The following is a 12,663-nucleotide window of genomic DNA, read 5'->3' on the forward strand; positions in this document are numbered from 1 at the left end:
GAACGAGGAAGAGGACTCTAGGATGGTTGCTAGCTTTCTAACTTGGAGAATAATGAAATCATCAATTAAGACAAAATGTATTGATACTAGATGAGAAGAGCAGGTTTCTTGGGGAAGGAGCTTAGTTGTGATTTGTTGAGTTTGAGGTATCTGCATGTACCTGGTGCTGGTAAATGTTTATTCACTGACTCTCTGAAGAAAAGCATGCTTATATGTATGTATATGTTTATTATAAATTTTATTGATATGAAGACTGGGGCACATAATTGACAGATAATAGGTATATAATGTTCTCTATTATAACTTCCATATTGATTCTCAGAATGCGTCATTGTTTGCCAGACTTCTGTATCTATAACCAACCTGTGGCTGCGGTTGACGAGAGTGTAGTTCTGACATGAATATTTCCTTTAAAGACTAAAGTGACAACTAAGGTATGTGACAGAACTCTACTCTTAGTCAATGAAGTGACGTCTTTGCTGAATCAGATGATAGGTTTTGAACAATGGAAGAGTATTTCCTCAATTTTTTGTACTATTCACAATGGAATGGCCACAAACATGTCACATTTTTAAGTTTGATCTGCAATACTAACATTTTCTCCATCACTTTAAGTCTAGACAGTCAACAGAACAATAAATCAAACCCTTATTTGTAGTGCTTGCCAGTTTCCATGCTTTAAGTGTTCCCACCATGGCCAGTTTCAAGCGACTAATGTGATGTCTCTGAACACAGAGTTGGGGAAGATAGGCAGTGGCACACCATTATAATATCCCCATCATACAGATACAGTGGATACATATAACATTAGAGATGATAGAGAAATAAATAAGAAATGATGAATTTGAGCATTTATTTCCTTTGTTTTTAATAGAATGTATTTAATTGTAAGTTTATAAATTTAATTTTTAATAAAAGCTGTGCTTAATAACCAGCTCACAAAATTCTTGAAAATTTTGCAGTTGGCCCTCATGACCCAGTAGCAGCAGACTGTAGTACACAGCTGTCTGTGGGCCGTCTAGGTGAAGATGTACGATTAATTCATGGATCTTTTCCTTAGAAGTTGGGTCTAAACTAGAAATGCTAATTCAGGAATCATTCCCAGGCTGGTTGAAGCTTTGGGGATAGAAATTGTCCAGGGAGAGCAAGTGGAAAGAGTGAGCCGAGTGAGAAGCGATCCCAGGGCAAAGCCCTGGGGGAATATCCACTCTAATGGATGAGCTGGGCAGGAAGAGTCAGGGATCCCACTGAGCAGGGCCACGTGGAGAAAGAGAGCTTTCTAAGGAGACCTGCATTGTCAAGCCCCAGAGAAGTCAAGTAGGGAAGAGTTGAAGAGTGTTGACTGAACAGCAGATTGCTAGTTGTATTGGTGGTAGACATCTCGGTGGAAGTGGTGGGTACTGAAGCTAAAATTTCCGTTTTATAAAATGAGTGGGAAATGAGAAACCAGAGGCTGCAGTTTTAGATGTTCCTTTGTAGGACTTCACTGTAAAGGAAGTGATGGGGACAAGGACGGATGGTAGGTGGATAGAAATTAATGTCAGACTTCATCGTATTTATAATGTGTAGGGAAGGAGCCATGGGTTACAGGTGGCTAGTGAAGCAAGGTCTACGAGAGGAGGGGTCCTCTTCTGGGGTAGAAAGACTGCTCAAGCAAAAGGAACACTTTGTGAAATAGAAGAAAGCGAGTGAAGGAGATTGCAGGTATAGATGTGTTTTTACGTGTGGGCATAAGAAGTTGTCTTTACCATAGTTTGCTGTTAAATGGCATGAGCATTTGCTGGTGGCCAGGCCGAACGTACCCACTCTTGCTTTAATGTAGTCCTGCAGTAGAGGGCTTACACATAAGTCACTTGGTAGTTAGCAACTCCTAGTTTGCCTGTTCCCCCTTTTTGCTAGACTAGAAGAATTAAGTTAGGGGATTCCCTGGTGGCGCAGTGGTTGAGAGTCCGCCTGCCGATGCAGGGGACACGGGTCCGTGCCCCTGTCCGGGAAGATCCCACATGCCGTGGACCGGCTGGGCCCATGAGCCATGGACGCTGAGCCTGCGCATCCGGAGCCTGTGCTCCGCAATGGGAGAGGCCACAACAGTGAGAGGCCCGCGTACCGCGCGCAAAAAAAAATTAAGTTATTATTAATCCTAATAAATACTAGTGTCTCAAAGTAAAAGCTCTGAAATGGGCATGAGGAAACATGCATGTGCAAGGTGAAGGTCAGTAACTGATGTTAATGCCAACACATCTCTCAGTGTGCTTGTGAAGTTCATAATAGGTGCTCATGGCTGTGAGGTGCCTGTGGAAGACAGAGAAGATCCTTATTCCTGCAAACTACTCAACATCACGAATCCAGGTAAGTCTTCTTTTTCCTCAGCCTTACGACTGCTGTATACACTGGTCTTCCTTTACCCACGAGGGATACATTCCAAGACCCCCCCGTGGATGCCTGAAATCCTGCTAGAACCAAGCCCTGTGTATACCGTGTTTTTTCCTGTTCATACATACTGATGATAAAGTTTAATTTATAAATTAGGCACAGTAAGAGATTAATAACAGTAAGTAATAGTAAGATAGGACAATTACAACAACATACTATAATAAAATTTATGTGAATATGGTCTCTCTCTGTCAAAATATCTTATTGTACAAATTTAATGCCTTTTCCATTTAACTAAGCACTTTTCCTGCACGTAGTCATAACGTTGGCCGTTTGAAGTGTGACAGCAAAATTAGCACAAATTTCTTTTTCCTTGTTTACAACTTCACAGAATATTCTTGCGGTAGATCTTAGCAATCTCAGCATATGATTTTTTTTTTCCTTATTAAGTGGAGAACTTTTACCCATTCACTTGAAGGAAGCACTTCATGGCTTCTCTTTAGCATATCCGAATTGCCAGCATCACCACTCTTGCGCTTTGGGGCCTTAGTTAAGTAAAATAAGGGTGACGTGAACACAAGCACTGTGATGCCTCGAGGGTTGGTCTGACAACTGAGGTGGCTACTATGTGACTCACCGGTGGGATATGCTGGACAAAGGGATGGGTCACAGCCCAGGCAGGGTGGAGATAGATGGCATGAAATTTCATCATGCTGCTCAGGACAGCATGCAGTTTAAAACTTATGAATTATTTCTGGAATTTTCCATTTAATATTTTTGGACCACAGTTAACTGTGGGTAACTGAAAAGCAAAACCACAGATGGCAGGTTGGGGAGGGGGGGATTACTGCACAGGTTTGATGTTGAGGAAGAGTTGTTGAGCTGAATAAGTACCGTGGTCTACTTTTAGCGGACTAAAATCAAACTTGCCTCAAAATGTAGCTTTCATCCTTCCTGACAGACTAACCACTCTGGGCATCTGTGAAGACTCTTCATAGATAGATATGTAATTTTAGGATCCAGGAGAGTTTATTTTTCAGTATGATTCAAACGCATCTGGAAATTCCTTAAGCATAGACAAATCCTGAGTTACTGAAGTTTAAACTTAAGGAAAACTGCTGATTTCACCAGCCTGCTGGTTTATAATAGCCTTGATACAAATATTGTGACTCAGCTTTCTCTAATTATTATTATTAATTATTATATACATTATATATATATAATATATATAATATATATATTATATATATAGTATATATATTATATATATTATAATATATATTATATATAATAATAATTATTATTAATTATTAATTATCTAATTAATAATTATCTAATTATTGCCTAAGCTTCTGCAAGAGAAACAAATAGTAAAAAAAATTGAAAATACAAGTAATATTTTTTTATTTCTTACAGTTAAAAATTTGTGATAGTTCTGATGAGGATGAAGAAAGGTGATCCTAGTTAGGTTCTCCGTTTTACCAGGGAACCAATTTTAGAAAGTTGATAACTCTATACCTGTATATCTTTATTTATTAGCATTTCCCATTATGTTCAGCTGTGGTTCTAAGGGAGATGAAACTCTCGCAAATCTTAAATGTACTGATTATGACTTCAGGTGTTTTAAGATTTGTCACACCTCTATAATTATGTGCACCTTGCCTTTGTAGGCAGCAGTAGTGTAATGGTTAAGAGCGTGGGTTCTGGAGTCAGGCCTCCTGGCTTTAAGTCTAGGCTGCATCATCTTCTAGCTGTATGACCTTCGAACAATTATTTACTACTCTGTGCCTCAGTTTCGTCATCTGTAAACTGGGGGTAAACAGTACTTACCTTATAGGGACTGACTTGAGGATGAAATACGTTGAGACATATGAAATATTTAGAATAGTTCCTGGGACATGTTCAGTATTTAATATTGTTATTTTTAAAGGACCTGCCTTTTTGTAAAATTGGGTTGCAATCATTTTTTTTTAATGAATTGGACCATATTTTCAGGTCTGCATTGTAAAGCAGAGGTTTCTTACTTAGGATGTCTATGAATTTAGTTAACAGTGTAAGCAAAATTTTGTGTATGATTTTTTTTTCTGGGGAGAGGGTGCTTTAGCTTTCACTGGGGTCCCAAAGGGACCATGAACCTAATAAAATATTGTATCACTGATGATGTAAGAGTAGCCTAGAACAAATTATGTTTGAAATCCAAAACCAAGCCAAACCAAATTTTAAGAAACCTTACCTTTAGATTAACCAGACTTTTACTATTTTAAGTGCTATTATTCATTAATGGTAAAAGAGTGGAGTTTTTCACTAATAGAAAATTTTCATATATATAATACCTAGGTTACCAATTTTTAAAAATAGATATAACTAAATTACCATTGAACCTAATTTTATCTCTTTGATAATTTAAATGGCATTTAGATTTATTTAAATACCTTAAGGTCGCCGTGAACATTAATCATCATGATACTCTTGGATGTATAGAAGTTTGAATAATAGCATTATCAAAGCAGCAGGCTATCTTGTGTCCAGGTAGCTTGAAGTTCAAGGAGCATTTGTTTTAGGTAGAAAATAGTTGTGTTATAATGTGCTTAACCTACTGCCTTTAATGGACATGCTTCACTTTGGATATGCTATTTACTGAGTATATTAAAGAGAAAAACTTTTGTTATTATCCAGTATATTTGGAGTCTAGACTCTCCGGCCAGTGCTTGCCCCAGCCCATGACAAAATCTGTATCCTCCTTTTTTCCCTCCTGCTCATGTGTGTAATTGGGAAGGAGCCATCAATTCCATTTAGTCACATTTTATTGAGCATCTACTAAGTGTAAAATAGCGTTCTAGGAACTCTAAAGTAGGGATCCAAATGATCTGCTGGAGTATGGGAAGAAAACAGGATTTATTTTTATCTGAAAATTAAATGTAATCTTTATTAATATTGAATATATTAACTGACATTAACGTGTATATTTTGTACATAAATATGACATTAATATGTGTACAAATGTTTTTAACTGGGTTGTGTGATCTGTAAAGTTGGAAAACCACAGCTCTAAAAAAATACAAAGAACTTTGATAAAATAATCTTTTAAAATAAGTTTTTATGTTATTTCTCAAGGTGACACTGATATTCTCAGCCATATTAGCTGCTTCATGTAATCTATCCTGATTCATTTATGGTAATTGAGAAAATTTTCCAAAAAGGACTGTTTTTGGCTTTGATTAGACAGCCCTGGGGAGATAGAAAAAGCACTGAATTAGAAGTCAATAAATCTGGGTTTGATTCCTGGCTCTGCCACTTTCTGTGACCTTAATCAGATGTATCTCTGGGCCTCATTTTCTTAATCTGTAAACTGGAGATAATGTCACAACCACGTAGAGTAGTTGTAAAGATTAAATATGATGGGAGGTGGCACATAGTAGGTGGTCAGAAATGCTTACTGTGTTTGATGTGCTTGTCTTGTTAGTTGAAGTGATTTCAGTTACTTTCGTACTGTGATAATTGCCCGACATCACAAAAATTGCTCAACAAGACGTGGGATTTTTGGAATTTGCAGAGCAAGACTAAATTTACTCATTATTTATGACTGCAATTAGTACTGTTTTTATTATCCCCATTTATCCAACCTTTCCTAATAGATGCCTTTAAATTTAATATTCCCCTGTAGCGTTTATACATACAGACGCACACGTGTATAAAAGAAGTTTATTAAAGTAGTTCTTAAATATTTTACTTAGATGTGGTTGAAAACTTCATTCTTAAATTTCAAAATGAGGTTTTTTTTTTTCTGGAAGCAGCCATATTTCTGAAGCACTTTAAAAATTTATTGCCATTTGTGAAAGAATTATATAACGTATAATTATCTAGATTTTGCTATCAAGCCCACTTCATATTAGTAAAATAAAAGTTTGTTTTCGTTTGATTATGTAAAACTCCTTTTCTCATTAATTCCTTAGTTTTGAATCAGGAAATTGAGGCGTTCAGTCTTTTGGAAGACACTTCATCAGGGCTCTCTGAGGACCGAGTTGTCAGCGTGAGCTTCCGAGTTCTCTATCCAATCGTTATTACCAGCCTCGGGGTGTTTTATGATGCCAGTGATGTGGGTTTCCAGAGGAACATCACCGTCAAGCTTTATCAAGCAGAACAGGAGGTATGCACTGCTTCGTACATGCTTTTCCCCACTTTTTCTCTTTCAAAATCATCAGCTTTTCCTCATGGCAATGAGTAGGTTGGGAGACTTCCACCTTTCTTCCCTTACTGATTAGACACATTATAGTGTAATGTATTACAGTGCTAGTTTGAGGAGAGAATTCTAATGAATAAATGTGTTATACCTAGGAAAGGAGGAGTTGGACCAGATTAGAAATTTCCAACCTAAAAACTCCTAAATCCTAAGGAATTTCAAAAGTTGATAACGAATATTTAAAGTTTGGGACTTACAGGTATAAGCAAGTCTTATTGCCTCTTTCTTCCAACCCTAAAAGTCTATCACCATAATACAGGCTAACAGCTGCTTTAAATCTTTTTTGTAATAAGGATGTAGAGGGAATAAAAGTTTAAAACAGCTAGGGTTACTGTTTCCGATATTTGAGAAAACCTAATTTGTTCACAGAGTGTATCTGAAGGAGTGTAGCAAGGAATTGTATTTGAAAAGATCTGTCCCTGGGTTTTAAACTGCAGAAATCTTGAAAGAATTATACAATGAGCACCCGTATATCCACCACCTAAATTCTACAATATTTTGCTGTATTTGCTTTATGACGTCTATAGTCATTCATTGATCTATCTTTTTTTTAAAATGTATTTTAGATTAACTTACAGGCATCAGTACCCTTCAACCCTAAACATTTTAGTGTGCATATAATTAACTAGACTTTAATATTTGTTTATGGTTTAAAAAAATTTAGAGTATAAGGTGCATTCGGTTGTTTAAACTGTGTAAACCTGTGTAATCCAAACTCCCATTACCCAACCCCATTACCTAGAGGCAACCACTGTTCTATTTTTTTTTTTAACATGGACTAGTTTTGCCTGTTGTAGGATTTTATGTATAAATAGAATCATATACTAAGCACTCTCCTGTGTAAGGCTTCTTTCACCCAACATAATGGTTTTGAAACTCATCCATGTCATTGTATCAGTGAATTTTTCCTTTTCCTTCTTTTAATTGCGAAGTTGTATTCCAACAGTATATGATGTTTATGTGTTCTGTTGATGGGCATCTGGAATGTTTCCAGGGTTTTTCCGCCTTTATTCTGTTACCGTGATGAATTACATTTATTAACTTTGCAGTGTTAAATCAATTTCCTATTCCTCTTGATCACAACATATTATTCTTTATATATTGCTGGAAATTGTATTTCTTGTGCATGGCATGTAGTTGGGTCTTCCTTTTTATCCAGTCTGGGAGTCTCTGCTTTTTACATGGAGGGTTATTCCATTTATATTTAATGCATTTATTAAAGTGGTTGGATTTCAGTTTTTCATTTTGCTATTTGTTTTCTGTTCTACTTTTTTTTATTTGTTTCTCTTTTCCTCTGTTTCCTGCCTGCTTTCGGGTTAATAGAGTATTTTTTACAATTCCATTTTAACTTTTCTGTTGTTCTTTTAGCTACAGCTCTTTGTACTATTACTTTGTGGGAGCTTGGTTGACATAAGAATTACAATATATATCCTGAACTTTTCAGTCTTCTTTAAGTTAACGTTGTACCCCTTCATGTAAAATATAAGAACCTTGCCATTATATAATTCCATTTACCATCCCCTGTCTTTGCTCTAGTTGTCATATGCCTTATATCTATATGTGCTATAAATCCCACAACACACTGTTACAATTTTTGCTTTAAACAGCTAACTGTATTAAAGTAATTTAGAGGAAAAAGCCTTTTATATTTGCCCACTTACTTACCATTTCTGGTGCTCTTCATTCCTCCTGAATGTCTCCTTTGGCCCAAATCAAATCCTTTACCAATTTTTGTAGTACAGGTTGACTGGTGATGATTTTGCTTAGTTTTCATTTTTCTGAAAATGTTTTTAATTTGCATTTATTCTTCCCCTCCTTTATTTTTGTGGGATATTTTCTGGCTATTGAAATTCTGGGTTGACTTTTTTTTCTTTTCAATATTTTGAAGATGTCATTCCAGTGTTTTCTGGCCTCCATTTTTTCTGGTGAGAAGTCAACCTTCCTTATGTTGTTCCCGTGTATGATGTATGTAATATGGGTTTTGTTTTTTTCCTGGCTAATTTTAAGATTTTTCTCTTTATATGTATTTGGTTTTAAGCAGTTTGGCTGTGTTGTACCTTGGTGTGGTTTTTCTTTGTTCTGCTCAAGGTTTGCCAAGTTTTTCAATCCATAAATTTATGTCTTTTACCAAATTTGGGAAACTTTCAGCTCTTATTTCTTCAAAAATTTTTTCCCAGCCCCATTTCTCTCTACTCATTCTGGGATTCCAGCCACATGTATGTTAGACCTTTTGGTACTGTCCTGCAGATCACAAAACTGTTCTTTCTTTTTTTCAGTTTTTTCTCTCCTTTCAAATTTGATAATTTCTGTTAATCAGTATTCAAATTTATTGACTCTTCTGTCATATCAAATCTGTTAAGCCTAGCCAGTGAATTTTTTTTTTAGATATTGTACTCTCTAGTTCTAGAATTTCCATTTAATTCTCTTTTGTAATTTATATTTCTCTAAAATTTACTATTTTTCTAAATTCATTTTGAGCATATTTTCTCTGTGGGCTTGACCTTACTTGTAATAAGAGTTTTAAAATCCTGTGTCTGCTATTCTAAATTGGAGTCATCTTGGCCTGTCTTCATTGATTATCATTGTTTCTCTTGCACATGGTAACATTTTCCTGTTTTATCTTACATCGAGTAACTTTGGATTATATCCTAGATATTGCGAATAATTCATTATAGGATCTCTGGATCCTATTATATTCTTTGAGGAGTATTGATTTTTTGTTTGTTTCTTTTAGCAGTCAGTTAAATTAGCTGGGCACAGACTCTAAACGCTGTCTTCCTTGTAGTGAGCAGCAGCTGAAATCTCTAGTCTATTCTTTTGGACTTAGATGGGCTGCTTGGATTCTGTTTTGAGTATGTACTTTGTGAGTCAGCCACAGATTAGGACAGAATTTATGTGAAGAACTGAGGATTCTGTCTGTGACCCTTTCCTTTCTGGGGTTTTCTTCCTCACTTGTTAGCTGATGTGTTTGTCTCCACCCTGCCTTCTGCTTTGCAAACAGAAAGACTGCAGTTTTTATTTCAGAATTTAGGTGCCCCCTGAGGTATGCCTCAGACAAAGAGCCATTAAAAAACAAAAAGTGGGGGAAGCACACCCAGTGTCTTTCTCATCTCCTTGGTATTGCTTTTCCTCCAGTTTCTGCCGGCTTTGTGTGCATCCCAGTGCCTTCAGCTCTTTCTTTTTTTTAAATGTTTTGTCTACTGTTCATAATTGTTATCTATAGGAGAATTGGTCTTGATATCACTGGAAGCAGAACTCTGTTCATTTTTTTTAGGTGTCTTTTAAAGTGTTTTTATATTTATTTATTTCTTGGCTGTGTCGGGTCTTAGTTGTGGCACACAGGGTCTTAGTTGCGGCATGCGGGCTCTTTGTTGTGGCATGCTGGTTCCAGAGCCTGTGGGCTCAGTAGTTGCAGTGTGCGGGCTCCAGGATGTGTGGGCTCTGTAGTTGTGAACAGGCTCCAGGGCACATGGGCTCTGTAGTTGTGGTGCACAGGCTGTCTACTTGTGGCGCACGGGCTCAGTAGTTGCGCCACACGGGCTTAGTTGCCCCGTGGCATATGGGATCTTAGTTCCCCGTCCAGAGATTGAACCAGCGTCCCCTGCATTACAAGTTGGATTCTTAACCACTGGACCACAGGGAAGTCCCCCTGTATTATTGTTAATGTTGGTTGTTACTAACAGGGTACAATGTTACAGTCAGCGATAAACACACAAATAAAGGTTAAATTTCTTGTTTGCAGTTTATCCTAGTCCTTTGTCCTCTAAAGAATTTATGTAGTTTGTAAATGTGCTTAATGACGTAAATATAAATATAAGAGAGGGAACACATCTTAGTGATGATTCCAGCCATTATGATTCCAGTGAGAAAAGCTTTGTCATGTTACTCAAGTATAGGAGTTCATATATTATTGTGGTTAAAGGTTTCATTGATATCGAAGCTCAAATAGGTAACTGGAATAGCAGTACTCTGAATTCCACTGTCAACCTTATCTAGAAATTAGGATCAATCTTGAATGTTTTTTGATACTTAATTTTCTTAGTAGATATAGTCTTTTCTTAAACTATTCATAATGTTTGAGTTGTCACTCAAGTTGTTTGGTTCAGATGTACAGTATTTTGGTCATGTTGATTTCACTTTTAGTTGCCATGTTTTTACCCAAGGAGAGGTTAATCTTTGTCCTCAAGGAAGGCCTAATCCCAGGTGGATCATAATGGGTTCACAGGGAGTCACGATGTAAAAAAGTATTACCCTAGCGTTGCCAAGAGCTGATGTTAATGGAAGAACTACGCTAACTCATTAACCCCCTTCATTCTGAACTTCTGCATGGTCTTGGTGGCTTTAACAGCAGCGTCCCCTGTGGCAAATCGGTGTCTAGAATAGGTGTGAGAACAAGGAAGTGTTCTTGCCCAAAACAAGAAGTAAGGGCCCAAAGCAAACAATAGACATAATGAGGATCAGTTCTCTTTTATGTTCCCTTTTTTGTTTTTGTTTGTTCTTCTAAAGGTTCTTTTTGAAGGGGGATTCCTGAGTACCTTTGTTCTATGTAGAAATCTGTGATCTTTCAGTTTATTCTTAACCCTTTGCGGCTAAGCCTAATAAGTCGGCTTAATTTAACACCTTACACTTCCCCTAATGCTCCTCATTTCAAGGTGTCTTTTTTTTTTTAAGGTTATCTGGATTATATTTAGTGTTTTAGAACTTCATGACAACTTTGATTATCTTCAGTAGCTTTATTTAATAACCATGATTGCACTAGAAAACCCGAATGATGCCTAAACCGCAGTAGAACAATGTTAGTGACTGTGGTCGGGGCCACTGAGAATTTAGTTGACCAACATGTAACTTGAAAACTTGCTGCATGTGCCGTGTCTGACATAGGGTATTTCTTCTTGTCTTTTTCCCCCCGATCTGTAGGAGGCCCTCTTCATTGCTCGCTTCAGTCCTCCGAGCTGTGGGGTGCAGGTGAACAAGCTGTGGTACAAGCCTGTGGAGCAGTTCATCTTACCAGAGGTACAGGCTGTAGTAAAGAGACTCTGGTCCCAGTGCAGGCTGCTGTCGGCCTGAGGATGTGCTTCCAGAGGCAGACACTGCATATTCTCCTGCCAGGACAGCTCTCCAGAGTGGTGGATGAGGCTACCAGCGGGGATGTACTGAGCTGTAGCACTCTGCATTCCTCCCTCCAGAGAGCTACATCGTACCCCAAAGGTTCCAAACCTCACTTTGAAAAGCGTTGCATGTTACCATGGTTTATTTAGTGGAGTAGAGGACTGCATGAGTGCTCTAGTGACAAAGGATAGTAATAGGTGTGGTTGATAGAAAGACCAGGCACAGGTACCATTTGAGTAAATCAAATAGTTTGCTTATCTAAAGAATAGGGGGGTGGAGGGAAGTGCAAACAGGGTAATGGCAAAGAGATCTGTCACATTTCCAAGATGAATAAAACTTCTCCAAGTAGTGGAAGATGTTTGAAAACATAACTCTTAGGTAGGGACCACCTCAGCTGCCAGGTGCCCTCATTAGCCCTGGAGTTAAGCCCAAATGTGTTTGTATTACACTGTGTATTACACAGCTGGACATGAACACATTGTTCATCCGTCAGCCTCAGCCTTTCCAGGCTATTGCAGTCTTGTCTGAGTACATTTCTGAACAGCATGCTTTGGAACCACAGTGTAGGGGTCAGTTTCCCGGTCATCTCTGGCAGTCACTTTAGATGAGCTCTAGTTGACAAGTTCCCCCGGCGACATGAACGCTGAATTAAGATGTGGAAGCTGGATGATTGACCAGCCCTGCTGGCTAACCAGGAAACATCTTTCTACCACCAGGCGTGTGGGTTGCTGTTCACATTTATGCAACAGCAAAGTCACACATTTTATAAGGTGCTGTGTATCTTTGGAGTTGAGTACAGGTAGTTAAACTTTGCATGTTAATTCTGTGACTGTTAAAGGGAGCTCCTTTGTTTCACCTATGGGTACCTCTGTTTAAAAGCATTTTACAGAAAAGCAAAACTAGAACATACTGGAAAAAATTTTCCAGTTTCTCAGTGTTAT

At 37.7% G+C, this 12,663-nt stretch overlaps 1 protein-coding gene across 2 annotated transcripts in view; it reads left to right on the forward strand.

Annotated features, from left to right (window-relative positions):
* The window catches only part of B3GALNT2 (beta-1,3-N-acetylgalactosaminyltransferase 2), a 58,411-nt gene that overhangs the window by 22,811 nt on the left and 22,937 nt on the right, over positions 1-12,663 (forward strand). For both annotated transcript variants that reach the window (XM_060035032.1, XM_060035033.1), the window contains exons 3-5: positions 2,249-2,349; positions 6,327-6,520; positions 11,531-11,626. In XM_060035032.1, the coding sequence (XP_059891015.1) occupies positions 2,249-2,349; positions 6,327-6,520; positions 11,531-11,626 (391 nt within the window). The remainder of the gene's footprint in view (positions 1-2,248; positions 2,350-6,326; positions 6,521-11,530; positions 11,627-12,663) is intronic.

Source organism: Delphinus delphis, chromosome 16 (genome assembly GCF_949987515.2).
Source record: "Delphinus delphis chromosome 16, mDelDel1.2, whole genome shotgun sequence".
In the NCBI taxonomy this organism is placed as follows: Eukaryota; Metazoa; Chordata; class Mammalia; order Artiodactyla; family Delphinidae; genus Delphinus; species Delphinus delphis.